General features: G+C 46.5%; 1 protein-coding gene across 3 annotated transcripts in view; it reads left to right on the top strand.

Annotated features, from left to right (window-relative positions):
- Positions 1 to 17,290, top strand: part of cpsf3 (cleavage and polyadenylation specific factor 3) — a 42,726-nt gene that overhangs the window by 23,383 nt on the left and 2,053 nt on the right. For all 3 annotated transcript variants that reach the window (XM_038800284.1, XM_038800283.1, XM_038800285.1), the window contains 3 exons: positions 156 to 243; positions 6,355 to 6,424; positions 12,145 to 12,244. In XM_038800284.1, the coding sequence (XP_038656212.1) occupies positions 156 to 243; positions 6,355 to 6,424; positions 12,145 to 12,244 (258 nt within the window). The remainder of the gene's footprint in view (positions 1 to 155; positions 244 to 6,354; positions 6,425 to 12,144; positions 12,245 to 17,290) is intronic.

Genomic DNA, 17,290 nt, shown 5'->3' with positions numbered 1-17,290 from the left:
GAGTCTTTTTCAAAGTAACTACAAATATGTTCCCAATATATTTTAATTCTCTGTCACTGACGAGGTCAAGTTAGTAAACCACAGCATGATGAAATAAAAGGATTTGATACTTCAGTAAAGTTGTTTATATAAAACGTTATATTTATTTTTCATAGTGGGTGGCAAATCCATTAAATGACATGTATGCAGACGCAGTGATGACAGTGATTCTGGAAGTGCAGTCAAACCCGAAAGCGCAAAAAGGTGTGTCCATTTTCATTGCTTCAATTTTTGCCTCTTCAAATGTTTTCTTGTACGTTTTTAACCAATTTTCTTCCCTCTGCTGCTGAAAGCACTAATTGTTGCTGGGTATGAGTTCAAGAATGCTGGAGAACTATCTTGCCCAGGTAGTTGGTCATTCTTCATGTATGAGCCTGAAAATTGAGCTTTGAATAACCTGCCAATCATGAATTGTAATCTGAATCTGATCCTATCATCACTGAACATCAAAAACACACTTTGCAATGGGGGAGAGAGGGGCAATGGAGGGGTATACAGGGGAGGGGGGAAAAGGGATAGAGGGGGGGGGGGGCACTCGGGGGGCGAGAGACCAGGGAGGGGAAATGCAGGGATGAAGGGACAAAAGAGGCCAGAAAGGGAATAGGGCCACAAAGTGCCGCAGACAAGGGCTCGAAACAGGGAACCGCTGCAAGCACCCACCCAGTACGGTCTGTGGGTGAAGGGGCCCCCCGGAGTGCAGGGGACTACCCGCGTGGCGGACACACAGTGGACGGCCATGGCGGGTGTCCCCGGGACAAGGGGGAACCCCGGAGCGCAGGGACCCGACCGCATGGGGAGTGCAGTGATAGTGGACATCCTGGACGGCCCCCTAACAAAGGGAAACCCCAGAGGGCAGGGGCGCGTCCACCGGACAAATATGGTTAACCCCACAGGAGCAAGGGGGCAGAAGCCCCCCACCAGAATAGTCACCTGGAACGTAAGGGGACTTAACGGCCCAGTGAAGAGATCTAGAGTCCTCACCCACCTTAGAAACATGAGGGCTGACATAGTCTTCCTCCAAGAGACGCACCTGAGGGAGCAGGACCAACTGCGGGTAAGAAAGGGCTGGGTGGGACAAACCTATCATTCCTGTTATGGGGCAAGGGCCAGGGGGGTGGCGATCCTGATTGGCAAGAGGACAATGTTTAGGGTGACAAAGACGGTTACGGACCCAGGGGGACGGTATGTCATGGTCAGCGGGGCCCTGGATGGGGCGCCGGTAGTTCTAGTTAACGTGTACGCGCCCAACTGGGACGACACGAGCTTCATCCAAAAGACCATGGCAGAAATCCCGGACATAGCGACGCACCGACTAATCATGGGGGGGGGACTTCAACTGTGTACAGGACCCAAAGACGGACAGATCAAACCCCAGAACGGGGAAAACCTCAAACATGGCAAGGGAACTCAGTCACTATATGGAGCAGATGGGAGCAGTGGACCCCTGGAGATTCGCTCACCCGGGGGAGAAAGAATTCTCTTTCTTCTCCCCAGTACACAATGTGTACACCAGAATTGACTTCTTTGTGGTGGGGAAAACGGTGCTTCCAGGGATAGACAAGGTGGAATACTCCGCAATTGTGATATCAGACCACGCCCCACACTACATGGACGTGCGGCTGGAGACGGGAAGGGCCCAGCGCCCCACATGGAGGCTGGACGGTGCCTTACTAGCTGACAAGGCCTTCAGCGAAAGGATAGCGCGGGCCATAGCGGAATACACGGAGAACAACCAAAACGGGGAGGTCTCATCCTCCACGTTCTGGGAAGCGCTTAAGGCCGTACTAAGAGGGGAAATCATTGCCTACAAAGCGCAAAGAGATAGGGAGGAAAGGGTGGCTAGGCAGAAGCTGGTCGACTCCATACTGGAGGCAGACCGTAAATACTCCGAGGCCCCGACCGTAGAGCTCCTGGCGGAGAGAAAAGAATTACAAAGGAACTTTGACCTGCTCTCCACCAGGAAAGCAGTACACCAACTCCGCCAGGCCCGCGGGGCCCTGTACGAACACGGAGACAAAGCCAGCCGCCTGTTGGCACACCAGCTGAGAAAGCAGGCAGCCAGCAGGGAAATTGCGCAAATCAGAGGTACCAGAGGCACGTGGGAAACAGAACCAGAGAGGATTAATGAAACCTTCAAGGCCTTCTACCAAGAGCTATACACCTCGGAGCCCCCAACGGGGAAGGCTGGGATGAACCGGTTTCTTGATGGACTGGACATACCAGTCGTGGGAGAGGGCAGAAAACGGGATCTGGAAGCACCACTAGCACTGGGAGAGATCATGGAGAGCATTAGCTCCATGCAGACGGGGAAGGCGCCGGGACCGGACGGATTCCCGGCGGACTTCTACAAAAAATACGCGACAGCGCTGGCCCCGCACCTGCGGGAGATGTTCACAGACTCGCTAGCTAGGGTCACACTGCCACCCACGTTAGCACAGGCCTCAATCTCGCTGATACCTAAGAAAGACAAAGACCCAACGGAATGTGGGTCATACAGACCCATATCTCTGCTGAACGCAGACGCCAAAATACTGGCCAAAATCCTAGCCAAAAGGCTAGAAGACTGTGTACCTGAGGTGGTCACAGAGGACCAGACGGGCTTCGTCAAAGGTAGACAGCTTACCGCGAACATCAGGCGCCTGCTGAACGTGATAATGACCCCCTCCGGGGAGAGAACACAAGAGGTGATCGTCTCCCTGGACGCAGAAAAGGCCTTCGACAGAGTCGAATGGAAATACCTCATAGAGGTACTGGAGCGGTTCGGGCTTGGAGCAGGGTTCACCGCTTGGGTAAAGCTCCTATACAACGCTCCCATGGCGAGTGTACGGACCAACAATACCAACTCCGAATACTTCCAGCTGCACAGGGGCACCAGACAAGGATGCCCACTGTCCCCGCTGCTGTTCGCACTAGCAATCGAACCGCTAGCAATCGCGCTCAGGGCAGCAAAAAATTGGAGGGGGATCCGAAGGGGAGGTAGAGAGCACAGAGTCTCACTCTATGCGGATGATCTGCTCCTCTATATCTCGGACCCACAAAGCAGCATGGACGGAATCATAGCGCTCCTGAAAGAGTTTGGAGCCTTCTCGGGCTACAAACTCAACATGAGCAAAAGTGAGATCTTCCCAGTACACCCGCAAGGGGGGGGGGGCAGCACTAAAGGGGCTGCCGTTCAAACAAGCCCGAAATAAATTCCGCTACCTGGGGATCCAAATAGCCCATGACTGGAAAGGGATCCACAAATGGAACCTCACCAGCCTGACGGAGGAAGTTAAAAAGGACCTGCAAAGATGGAACACACTCCCACTCTCCCTCGCGGGTAGAGTCCAGACGATCAAAATTAACGTACTGCCCAGGTTCCTTTTCCTGTTTAGATCCATTCCGATCTACATCCCCAAGGCCTTTTTCAAAGCGCTGGACAAACATATCATGGCGTTCGTATGGGGGGGGTAAAAATGCTAGGATCCCAAAGAAGGTCATACAAAAAACAAAATCCAGGGGGGGGCTAGCCCTCCCGAATCTACAATTCTACCACTGGGCGGCAACAGCCGAGCGAGTAAGGGGATGGATCCAGGAGCCAGAAGCCGAGTGGGTGCGTGCGGAGGAGGCCTCCTGCATGGGAACCTCCCTCCGGGCCCTCGCCACGGCAGCACTCCCATCCCCACCCAAAAAACACTCCAGCAGCCCAGTGGTGACAGCCACCCTCCAATCCTGGAACCAACTGCGGCAGCAATTTGGCCTGTACAAAATGTCGGACAAGGCTCCCATCTGCAACAACCATAGGTTCAAACCAGCACTGACCGACGCCACCTTCAAAAGGTGGAGGCAGGACGGGGGGACACTGACAGTCAGGGACCTATACACGGACGACAGGATCGCAACACTGGACGAACTGACAGAGAAATTTCAGCTAGCTGGGGGGAACGAGCTACGGTACCTGCAGCTCAAAAACTTCCTACGAAAGGAGACAAGGACGTACCCACAACCGCCACGACAGACACTATTGGAAGACCTACTGGACGCAAGTATCCTAGAGAAAGGGAACTGTAGTGACATGTATGACCGACTGGTAGATAGGGACGACACTGTACTGGACGCAACAAGAAGGAAATGGGAGGACGACCTGGGGATGGAGATAGGGTGGGGACTCTGGAGCGAAGCACTGCATAGGGTCAACTCCACCTCCACGTGCGCAAGGCTCAGCCTGACGCAACTAAAAGTGGTACATAGAGCCCACTTAACGAGAAACCGTATGAGTAGGTTCTTCCCGGAGGTGGAGGACAAATGTGAGCGGTGCCAGAGAGGCCCGGCCAACCACGCCCACATGTTCTGGTCTTGCCCCAGACTTGTGGAGTACTGGACAGCCTTCTTCGAGGCTATGTCCAAAGTGGTGGGGGTGAGGGTGGAGCCATGCCCGATAGTGGCGGTCTTCGGGGTTTCAGACCAGCCAGATCTATTCCTGGGGAGGAGGGCGGACGCCCTTGCCTTTGCCTCCCTGATTGCCCGCCGTAGAATCCTGTTTGGCTGGCGGTCAGCAGCACCACCCAGAGCTGCAGACTGGCTGTCCGACCTCTCGGAATCTCTCCAAATGGAGAAAATCAAATTCGCCATCCGAGGGTCGGACGACGGCTTCCACAGAACGTGGGAGCCATTCATGCAACTGTTCCGGGACCTGTTTGTGGCCAACGTACATGAGGAAGAATAGTCGGGTGGCCAAGAACCAGGGGAAAATGGACGGGAATCGGGGGAAGGTAGCCGGGGGGAGGGGGGGGGGGGGGCTACGGGCTCGGTATGGGGGTTTGATGGCAAGCCAAGGCCCAAAACCAAACTATAAATAAATGCCTATAAACATGTGCCTCGGCCATATTGGGGAATGTAAAATATGTATGCTGGCTAAAGGGGGCGGCCACAATTATTGTTATGAAGATGCTTACCTGTAAATATTCATGTTAAATTTTTGTGTTTTCCTTTTTTTTTTTCTCTCTCTCTAATAACTTGTAATTTGTCATATATAAAATATGAAAACTCAATAAAAAAAACATTTATAAAAATAAAAAAACACACATTGCGACACGACCACTGGATGTCAATCACGGATAGGAAACCTGGTCATTTATATTTTCATTATTAGTTACTGAGGCCTATTATGGTACCCCAAATGGCTGACTTAGCTGAAATCTTGGGCTGAATTCTCCGATTCTGCAGCTATGTCCTCAGGATCCGTCTGGTCTTACGACCAAAAAGTCGCTGCCGCTCCCGCACCGATGCTTTGCCCGGTGGGGGGGCTAGCAGACGCGCCAGGTAAAGCCTTTACCTGCCGATACGGACGCAGAATGGACAGGTCCGCGGGAGTGCAAGTACACGGCGACGGCCGCACCGTACAACATGGCACCGGCCGCGTGTGGACCCGGCCTGCCAAAAACTGTCCCCTTGTAACTCCCCTCACCACCCATGGTCCATCCTCCACAAGTCCCCCCCAACCGCCGCTAAAGCCCCCCCCCCCCCCCAGCCTATGACGCCGCTGGACGCAGTCCGCAGCCGCCACACCAGGTTTGCGAAAAGTGAGAGGACACATGTCCCACGCCGCCGGGAAGTCGGCCCATCGGGGGAGGGTTTCGGGTGACCTCCTGAGGCCATCCCGGTGGCATGCGGCATACTCCTCGAGTACGCTATTTTTGAGGGGGCGGAGCATCGTAAAAATGGCACCGCCCTCTATTCCGGAGTAAAAATGGATTCTCTGACCGATCGGCAAACACAATTTCGGCAATCGAAGAATCTCGCCCCATGTATCTCAGAACAGACCAGGAGTTAAATCTTTTGTGCTCTCTCTATCACACCCCCCCAGCAACAAATGTAAGGTGATTATGCTTTAGTGTGTTCTGATTGGGTCCTTTAAGGGATCCATTCATGGTATTGTATTGTTTTAGGCGGGCAGTTCAATAAACTAAAAGACATGTCGCAGCCTGGTGACTGCATTCTAAAGTATGCAACAGATAAAAAATACATTGATTTTTTTTTTCTCATTGAACTGAACAACGCACAGCCACGTAATTCGTTCTGCAAAATTGAGCATTGCTGCCTCTCAGTGCTGTATCAATCGATGTGTGTATTTTTGGAAACTTGTTTCCTGGTAAAAGTGTTGGATTTTTTTTAAACCTGTATTGTAGATGCTTCTTAATTATAATAGAACTACACGTGCCTTATAAAACAAAAATCAGTTATTAATTCAGTTAGTATGTCTGATGTATCCCTTTTAATTGTCATATTGTTTAATAAATAGACTGTTGGATGCTAAAATATTTCCATATTTTCTAGTTGTGCAACAAAGTACAAACAAAAAATTTGACAAGGAAACATATGCAAAGAGACTGGAGATTATGCTCGAGTAAGTTTCTTCACTTTGTTTTAATTCTGGTGCCTAACAAAAAGTATTTCTAATTTAGACCATTATTGTAGCTGAGAAAACAACATATATTTAAATTGTTATTAGCTTTTTTTCTCAACATAATTTCATCCCTTTCTTTTCTCCCCCACCTATTTGCTCAAATACATAGAGTCCCAAACCTCTCCCAGTGCTGTTACTAAGCATTATGGTGGCTCAAAATGACTCTGCCTCAGAATTCTCTGCTTTTGGAGAAGTAAATAGCCTTTGCCTCGTTCTGGAAAGATGGCAGAAATCAAATTTGGTCAGTGAATATGTGAATGGGTCTCTAATTCACTTGTCTCTCAGTCCGGAAGAAACGATCTCAAACACGTCCGTACTTCAGAATATTCTTTATTGCGATCGGGGCTGCTCTCTAGGTATCCCAAAGAAACACCTCTGAGAGTGCCAAAGTCTTGCTCAAAGCACCCCTCTTTTATATGTTTTGAGCTTGCCCACACTTCAAAGCATAGTTTGGTTATTACAATAGTTCCAGTACATGATTTTACAGACTTTGAGGTTATCTATTGGCACATGATAATGTAGCAGTTTTAGCTTAATTAATAAATGTTAGCTATAGTTGCAAGCGACTCCCACATTTCATATCCTGTCATCCGGCCATGCGCCTTGTTTCTCAAGGCTCTTTTGGCTTATAGTCATGAGTCGGCTTACGACTTCAAATATCACTCCCTTCTCTGAGCATCCTTCAATGGCTTCAATAACACATTCCTCTACTCTGAGCAAATTCATTCTCCTTCAATGGCTTCAATAACACATTCTTCTAATTTGTAATTTTCCACTAATGTATCCCGGTCATTCTGGCTCTTTCTGGCTATTAACCCTTGCTTCACATTCTCAAATAACTGGACTAGGCACTCAAACGGGTAGATAGTAGGAACTTGCGGTTGTAATGATTGAACTCATAATTTAAATGAATTGACAATTATCAAAAACATTTGATTGGATGCTAAATCATCCTTCTAAATACTCCATATCTAGATTCCATCGTACACATAACCCTGCCAAATGGCAATTCTTCAACGTTTTCTTCCCATATGGTTGTTTCCTACCACTAGTGGTTAATTCCCCTCAGCCAGGATGCACTCTTTTATTCTACGTGGCAGAGTATGCATTGTGTATGCCATTGAGTAGAATGCTTAATATGAATGTTTTACTCACATACTTCTAATATTTTTTTTAATTTAGTGTATCCAATTCATTTATTTCCAATTTAAGGGGCAATTTAGCGTGTTCAATCTACCTACCTTGCACATCTTTGGGTTGTGGGGGCGAAACCCACGCAAACACTGGGAGAATGTGCAAACTCCACACGGACCGTGACCCAGAGCCGGGATCGAACCTGGGACCTCTGCACCGTGAGACTGCAGTGCTACCACTGCGCCCTACATAATTCTAATATAAAACACTCAGTGACAACATTCAGTCAATGGTTTTTATTGTGTGTGGGCTCTTAATTTAAGTGTGCTCTTTAAACGTTTCACACAACCATGAGCAAACAGCTTAAAAGGTCCAACATTGGGGCAGCACGATGAAGCAGTGGTTAGCACTGCTGCCTCACGGTGCTGAGGTCCCAGGTTTGATCCCAGCTTTGGGTCATTGTCTGTGTGGAGTTTGCACATTCTTCCCGTGCTTGCGTGGGTTTCGCCCCCCACAACCCAAAGATGTTCAGGGTAGGTGGATTGGCCATGCTAAATTGCTCCTTAATTGGGAAAAATGAATTGAGTACTCTAAATTTAAAAAAAAAATTTTTTTAAAAGGTCAACATGGCTTGGCCTGTGTGGAAACCTCCTGCAGCTTAGAAGGAGTATTACTCACTGGCCAGGTGATGTTAGAAAGGCCCTTATTTTGGAGTATATATTTGCTTCAATGAACAAATCAAATTCAGGGGCATCGGCAAGCAGCTCCCAAAATGAATCTCCCCCAACCAGCATACTTTGTTTCCCTGGAAGCATGTTCAGAAGTTTCCAAATTGTGTGGAATTCTTCCGTTGCCACTTTTAAACCAGGCATGCAATGCAGCTGACGAATGTTCTTTATTGTTCCGTATTAGGGAAAGTACTGCTACTTTTGCTGCACTCTTTTTCTTTCTCTCCCACCCACTTCCCGCAGTAGTACAAAGAACAAAGAAAAGTACAGCACAGCAACAGGCCCTTCGGCCCTCCAAGCCTGTGCTGACCATGCTGCCCGTCTAAACTAAAATCTTCTACACTTCCTGTGTCCGTATCCCTCTATTCCCATCCTATTTGTGTATTTGTCAAGATGCCCCTTAAATGTTACTATCGTCCCTGCTTCCACCACCTCCTCCGGAAGCGAGTTCCAGGCACCTACTACCCTCTGTGTAAAATACTTGCCTTGTACATCTCCTCCAAATCTTGCCCCTCGCACCTTAAACCTGTGCCCCCTAGTAATTGACCCCTCCTACCCTGGGAAAAAGCCTCTGACTATCCACTCTGTCTATGCCCCTCATAATTTTGTAGACCTCTATCAGGTCGCCACTCACCCTCGGTCGTTCCAGTGAGAACAAACTGGGTTTATTCAACCGCTCCTCTTAGCTAATGCCCTCCATACCAGGCAACATCCTGATAAATCTCTTCTGCACCCTCTTTAAAGCCTCCACATCCTTCTGGTAGTGTGGCGACCAGAATTGAACACTATACTCCAAGTGTGGCCTAACTAAGGTTCTATACAGCTGCAAGATGACTTGCCAATTCTTATACTCAGTGCCCCGGCCAATGAAGGCAAGCATGCTGTATTCCTTCTTGACTACCTACTCCACCTGTGTTGCCCCTTTCAGTGACCTGTGGACCTGTACACCTATATCTCTCTGACTGTCAATACTCTTGAGGGTTCTACCATTCACTGTATATTCCTACCTGCACATTTGTTTGGATTAAGCTCCATCTGCCATCTCTCTGCCCAAGTCTCCAAACGATCTAAATCGTGCTGTATCCTCTGACAGTCCTCGTCGCTATCCGGAATTCCACCAACCTCTGTGTCATCTGCAAACTTAGTAATCCGACCAGTTACATTTTCCTTCAAATCATTTATATATACTATGAACAGGAAAGGTCCCAGTACTGATCCCTGCAGAACACCACTAGTCCCAGCCCTCCAATCAGAAAAGCACCCTTCCATTGCTCCTCTCTGCCTTCTATGACCTAGCCAGTTCTGTATCCATCCTGCTAGCTCACCCCTGATCCCGTGTGACTTCACTTTTTGGACCAGTCTGCCATGAGGGACCTTGTCAAAGGCCTTACTGAAGTCCATTTAGACAACATCCACTGCCCTACCTACATCAATCATCTTTGTGACCTCTTTGAAAAACTCCATCAAGTTAGTGAGACACGACCTCCCCTTCACAAAACCGTGCTGCCTCTCGCTAATACGTCCACTTGCGTCCAAATGGGAGTAGATCCTGTCTCGAAGAATTCTCTCCAGTAATTTCCCTACCACTAACGTAAGGCTCGCCGGCCTGTAATTCCCTGGATTATCCTTGCTACCCTTCTTAAACAAAAGGAATATTGGCTATTCTCCAGTCCTCCAGGACATCGCCTGAAGACAGTGAGGATCCAAAGATTTCTGTCAAGGCCTCAGCAATTTCCTCTCCCGCTTCCTTCAAAATTCTGGGGTAGATCCCATCAGGCCCTGGGGACTTATCTACCTTAATATTTTTCAAGACGCCCAACACCTCGTCTTTTTGGATTTCAACGTGACCCAGGCTATCTACACACCCTTCTCCAGACTCAACATCCACCAGTTCCTTCTCTCTGGTGAATACTGATGCAAAGTATTCATTTCGTACCTCGCCCATTTCCTCTGGCTCCACACATAGATTCCCTTGCCTATCCTTCAGTGGGCCAACCCTTTCCCTGTCTTTTTTTTTTTTAATTTAGAGTGCCCAATTCATTTTTTCCAATTAAGGGGCAATTTAGCATGGTCAATCCACCTAGCCTGCACATCTTTGGGTTGTGGGGGCGAAACCCACGCAAACACAGGGAGAATGTGCAAACTCCACACGGACAGTGACCCAGAGCCGGGATCGAACCGGGGACCTCGCCGCCGTGAGGCAGCAGGGCTAACCCACTGCGCCACCGTGCTGCCTGTCCCTGTCTTTTTATGTACGTGCAAAAAGCCTTGGGATTTTCCTTAACCCTATTTGTCAATGACTTTTCGTGACGCCTTTTACCCCTCCTGACTCCTTGCTTAAGTTCCTTCCTACTTTCCTTATATTCCACACAGGCTTCGTCTGTTCCCAGCCTTCTAGCCCTGACAAGTGCCTCCTTTTTCTTTTTGACGAGGCCTTCAATACCTCTCGTTATCCAAAGTTCCTGAAATTTGCCGCATTTATCCTTCTTCCGCACAGGAACATGCTGATCCTGAATTCCTTTCAACTGACATTTGAAAGCCTCCCACATTTCAGATGTTGATTTACCCTCAAACATCCGCCCCCAATCTAGGTTCTTCAGTTCCTGCCTAATATTGTTATAATTAGCCTACCCCAATTTAGCACATTCACCCTCGGGCCACTCTTATCCTTGTCTACCAGCACTTTAAAACTTACTGAATTGTGGTCACTGTTCCCGAAATGCTCCCCTACTGTAACTTCTAACACCTGGCCGGGCTCATTCCCCAATACCAGGTCCAGTACAGCCCCTTCCCTAGTTGGACTATCTACATATTGTTTTAAGAAGCCCTCCTGGATGCTCCTTACAAACTCTGCCCCGTCCAAGCCCCAAGCACTGAGTGAGTCCCAGTCAGTATTGAGGAAGTTGAAGTCTCCCATCACAACAACCCTGTTGCTTTTACTCCTTTCCAAAATCTGTCTACCTATCTGCTCCTCTATCTCCCACTGGCTGTTGGGAGGCCTGTAGTAAACCCCCCAACATTGTGACTGCACCCTTCTTATTCCTGATCTCTACCCATATAGCTTCGCTGCCCTCTGAGGTGTCCTCCTGTAGTACAGCTGTGATATTCTCCCTAACCAGTAGCGCAACTCCGCCACCCCTTTTACATCCCCCTCTATCCCGCCTGAAACATCTAAATGCTGGAATGTTTAGCTGCCAATCCTGTCCTTGCCTCAACCAGGTCTCTCTAATGGCAACAACATCATAGTTCCAAGTACTAATCCAAGCTCTAAGTTCATCTGCCTTGCCTGTTATACTTCTTGTATTAAAATATATGCACTTCAGGCCAGCAGACCCGCTATTTCAGCAACATCTCCCTGTCTGCTCTTCCTCAGAGCCATAATGGCCCTATTCCCTAGTTCTCCCTCGATGTTTTCACCTTCTGACCTATTGCTCTGGTACCCACCCCCCTGCCATGATGTTGTGATTTGTCTTTGGCAGGGGTGTGTTTTTTCTGCTTCAGTCTCCTTCCATTCACCTTTCTGACAAATGCCACATTACCTAAAACTGAGAGCAAAAAAGAAACGTGGAAAAGAAAAACTTTTTCTAACGGAAAGAAATTAATATTTCAAATATTATTGCTGAACTCAACAGTATTGATGTCTTACCAATGGTTTCTATGTTCTTCAGTGACTGATTTAATAGGTGTAAATGGGATTGAGAACAAAACGAGCACCCCAGTTGTGATATATCTTTTTTCTTCATCTCTTTTGAAAATGTTACTGACCTGCACAATTGATTTATTTTTTTCCCCTTTCAGAGATATGTTTGGACAGGAATGTGTGACCAAATCTAACACCGGCAATACTCTCTCTGTGACTGTTGATGGCAAGGCAGCAAATATTTCTCTGGATACACGGGCAAGTATTCACCACTTTCCTGACCAGAGCTGGCAATTTTTAATGAACAAGATGGGAGAAACTATTTTGCCTTCTTTTCATGTTACCAAAGTCTTGTCCCACCTTCCTGCTCCCTTTCTATGTATGGGTCCAGGCATGTCAATGATTACATAACCATGAGGGCGGTGCTGCAGACATTCTTATCTATCGTGCACCTGTGGGAAATGTGTAGAGTTAGAATCAGTATATGGGATTCCTGGCATTGAGATCGTTTTTATGGACTAGGTTGAGATCTGAATTGACTTAATTAACTGACTTCACTGAGTCAAGGGCTGACCAACAGAGAGCTCAAGACGACTGCAATAGTGAATAACTAGTAAATTTCAAGAATGCATTGAATGTGGCACAGCGGTTAGCACTGCGACTATGGCGCTGAGGATCCGGGTTTGAATCCTGGCCCTGGGTCACTGCCCGTGTGGAGTTTGTACATTCTTGCCATGTCTGTGTGGGTTTCACCCCCACAACCCAAAGGTGTGCAGGTTAGGTGGCCACACTACATTACCCCTTAATTAGAAAAAAAAATAATTAGATAGTCTAAATTTATTAATAAAACAATGCATTGAGTGTAAAGTGCTTTACATTACTTTAGTTTCTAAAGATTTGTATGCGTAATAAGCAAGTATTGCTCTTTTCATCCCACTTATTGGGATGTTGGTGTCACTGGTATTTGTTACCCATCCCTAATTGCCCTTGAACTGATTGACTTGTCAGAGTGGGTTTCGAATCACTAGACCAGGTAAAGATGACAGATTTCCTTCCCCAAAGGAAATTAGTGAACCAGATATTAGTGAATGGGTTTTTATAATTGATAATCGTTCTACAGTCACCAATACAGAAACTGGCTTTCATTTCCAGATTTTTATTAATTTGAATTCCGAATCTACCAGCTCCAGATGTGATTTGAACCCATGTCCTCAAATCCCTTTGATTGATTATGTCTTTATAAAGCATTCCCATTTTATTATTTCTTGCCTTGATCAGTCTGTTTTGAGGAAATATTTTTGAGAGTTTCAAAATGTTTGTTTTATAATTGTGGTCCATTCTGAACTCATCATTGTTCAGTTGTAAAGGTATGAACCATTAATTTTAAGCATGTTTTTGAAAAGAAATCTAGAGATTTGTCTGGCATATGTTCTTTGTGGATAATAATGGTGTGTCGATGGTGTCAGCCATGAGTCAGTGATAGTGCTCTCGCCCAAAATCAGAAAGCCATAGGCTCGAGTCTGCTCGAGACACATACATTATCTAAGCTGACATCTCAGTGTAGTACCGAGAGAGTGCTGCACAGTCAGAAATACTATTCTTCAGTTGAGACATTAAATCTGCGTCTCATCTTTCCCTCAGGTGGACACAAAAAGATCCTGTAGCACTTTCTGAAGAATAACAAAGGAGTCCTGGTCAATATTTATCCTTCAACAGAGGCAGCAAGGTGGCACAGTGGTTAGCACTGCTGCCCCATGGCGCCAGGACCCGGGTTCAATCCCGGCCCCGGGTCACTGTCCATGTGGGGTTTGCACATTCTCCCTGTGTCTGCGCGGGTCTCACCCCCACAACCCAAAGATGTGCAGGATAGGTGGATTGGCCACGTTAAATTGCCCCTTAATTGGAAAAAACAGAATTGAGTACTCAAAATTTATTTTAAAACTTATTTATTCTTAACCAATATCACAAATCTGATTATCTGTTCATTATCTCATTACCATTGGTTGTGCACATATTAGCTACCGTGTTTCCACAACAGTGACTAACTACATTTTATTGGTTGTAAAAGCACTTTGAACATCTGAGGTGGGGAAAGACACTATATCAATATATTTTTCTTTCTTTGATGATGCTAACTTCCTTTGCATAATAACAGATTGTAGTGTTGGGAATGTATTTTTCCTAATATTGCAAAGCACTGTGCCTATATGTCAACAGTGAGTTTGGGATACAAAAGCAAACACTTAGCAGGTTTATTAATGTTAGGTGAACAGACATTTTTGGAGTTGACACTGGGAGTAGATAAGATGCTGCTGTAGAAGAATGCGCAGTATAGTCAGTTGATCTACGTTTTCTGTTTCTCCCACCGTACTGTTTCTTCTAACCTCACAATGGCCTCACTGTTAAATTCAGCTAAAGAACCATCCTCTCATCCAGAACCGTCACTCTTTGACTTACTTTAGGTATTATTAACTAAGATGTACCAAAGACTCAAAAGGCTCCACCACACAGTCTCCAGACATAACATAAACCATTTTGTCAACTTACATGTACAGAAAATAATAAACCTACAGATGTATCCAAAAGAAGATTAGAACTGTCCAAGGCTATTTATATGATACTGGTTACAGCTTTTTGGATTCGTTGTCTTTTTACAGATATTGCCTCTCCCATATTTCCAATCCCTTAACTGCACCAGAGAACTAACATGTTACCTTTTCTCAAGCTTAATCTGACAGTAGCTTAATGTTAGAATTTTAATGATTATTTGTACACCACTCCGACCTAATGTAATTGTGTCACTCTAGTTATATGTTTAAGTAAAATGTGCACCTAACCAGAACTCAAATGAGCAGGGGGACAAAGCCGCAAGGGACTGGGGCCGATGGCAAGCTAAGACCCAAACCAAATTGTATATAAAGGCCTGTAAATATGTGTCTCAGCCATAATGGGGAATGTAAAATATGTATGCTGATTAAAGGGAGGTCACGGCCACAGTTGTTGTTATGAAGAGGCTCACTTGTAAATATTCTTGTTGGCTTTTGCACATTTTTTCTGATTGTGTGTGTATACGGCGACCGGGTGTCACAGTGGATAGGACTGCTGCCTCACAGCACCAGAGACCTGGGTTCGATTCTGACCTCTGGTGACTGTGTGTAGTTTGCACATTCTTCCCGTGTCTGCGTGGGGTTCCTCCGGTTTCCTCCCACAGTCCAAAGATTTATTTTTTTTAAATTTAGAGTACTCAATTAATTTTTTCCAATTAACGGGCAATTTAGCGTGTTCAATCCACCTACCTTGCACATCTTTGGGTTGTGGGGGCAAAACCCACGCAAACACAGGGAGAATGTGCAAACTCCACACGGACAGTGACCCAGAGCCGGGATCGAACCTGGGACCTCAGCGCCGTGAGACTGCAGTGCTAACCCACTGAGCCACCGTGCTGCCCGCCCCACAGTCCAAAGATGTACAGGATAGGTGGATTGTCCATGCTAAATTTCCCTTGTTGGGATTATGGGGATAGGGTGGGGGATTGGACCTAGATTGTGTGATCATTCAAAGGGTTGGTGCAGATTTGTTGGGCCAAATGGCCTGTTCTGCACTGTAGGGATTCTATGATAATTTATAAATTGTTGGATATAAAATATGAAAACTCAATAAAAAAAATTTCCAAAATAAACGTAAACTAGCACTAATAAACTAAAGCCTCCTCCCTACCTACTGAGTGTCCCAAGTAGAATGAGTTCAGTCGCTCCAACACAAAATTGCCCATAATTCAGATTTAATTGAACAGCTATGCTGGGCGAAGGATAGAATGCAGCTTTAATTAAATGGATGTGTTGCATCTTGTCTGTGCTGGGGTTGAGATTAAAGTAAATTATTGATCACTGCTGGAGAGTTTTACACTACCTTTCGCTCTAGATGTACCTGATCTGTAAGTATTTGGTGCTGTGTTTTGATGTGTTGTTCCCCATTGCTGTTATAAATTAGCTTGATTAGCACAAACATTTTAAATAATTTTTCAAGGATTGCTGAAGATTAATGAAAAGTCAATTTAAGATCGTCATAATTTTACCCTCCCTTGTTTGGTTTGGAACCTTTTTGTTTAAAATATAGAATTTGTCCTTAAATTAACTTCCAGGAAATCACGTGATGTGAGTGCGGGAGCAATTGCGATTTTGCGAGGTCCGGCTCAGCTCATTTTTCAATCTTTGATTTTATTCCTGTGAATACCTCTTTTATGTCTTTTATCGGTTTACATGGCTTTTACTATGTGCCGATATTCCAGGGTCCCAGGTTTGATTCCCGCTTGGGTCACTGTCTGTGCAGAGTCTGCACGTTCGTCTGCATGGGTTTCCTCTGGATGCTCCAGTTTCTTCCCACAAGTCCCGAAACATGTGCTTGTTAGGTGAATTGGACATTCTGAATTCTCCCTCATTGTACCTGAACAGGTGCCGGAGTTTGGCAGCGAGGGGATTTTCGCAGTAGTTTAATTGCAGTGTTAATGTAAGCCTACTTCTGACAATAAAGATTATTATATTATTTGATCAACGTTTCAGCACTTTTAAGTCAAGACAATATACTTTAATCCCTCGTTGATTTGTGGTGGCTGGGGTGGAGCCTGGTCCTTGGTGGCACAGTTGCCTTTGAGAGGTTTCCTTCTCACCGATGGATGATGGCTGCTAGCGATGAAGATTATCTGTCCGATAGTCTTGGCTCTGTGGTGCAGGATGTTAAATCCCAATTTTAAGAATTGTGAGACATCTTTATGGAGTCGGTGGTGGAGCACCGGGAGGTTCTTCTTTAAAATAAATTTAAAGTACCCATTTCTGGGTTTCTTTCCAATTAAGGGGCAATTTAGCGTGGCCAGTCCACCTACACTGCTCATCATTGGGGGTTGTGGGCGTGAGACCCACGCAAACACGGGGAGAATGTGCAACTCCACACAGACAGTGGCCCGGGGCCGGTATCGAACCCGGGCCCTCAGCGCTGTAGCAGAGAGCGCACTGTCTCTGATGGAAGCTCGCCTCCGCGCAGTTGAGTTCCTGTTGCATGTCTTGTCATCCATCCTGAGAAGTTCAGGTGAGGATGAGGGGGAACCGGTGAAGAGCCTGGCGATGCCTGGTGTCTCTATGAGGTGGCATCTGAGTTTGAGAACTGACTGTATGTTTCAGGAATGTCGATTTCGAGGCCAGGCAGCTCAAATTCTATGTAGCATGTTTAATTCTGCTTCCAAAGCGCCTGGGGTTGTGTTGGCTTTCCAGCCTCTAGTCTGTGTGGTCCTGGTGTCTATCGAGAGAGGTT

Source organism: Scyliorhinus canicula, chromosome 6, assembly GCF_902713615.1.
Source record: "Scyliorhinus canicula chromosome 6, sScyCan1.1, whole genome shotgun sequence".
Taxonomy (NCBI): domain Eukaryota; kingdom Metazoa; phylum Chordata; class Chondrichthyes; order Carcharhiniformes; family Scyliorhinidae; genus Scyliorhinus; species Scyliorhinus canicula.
The sequence above is the reverse complement of the archived record's forward strand: the minus strand, read 5'-3'. Positions and strand labels throughout refer to the sequence as shown.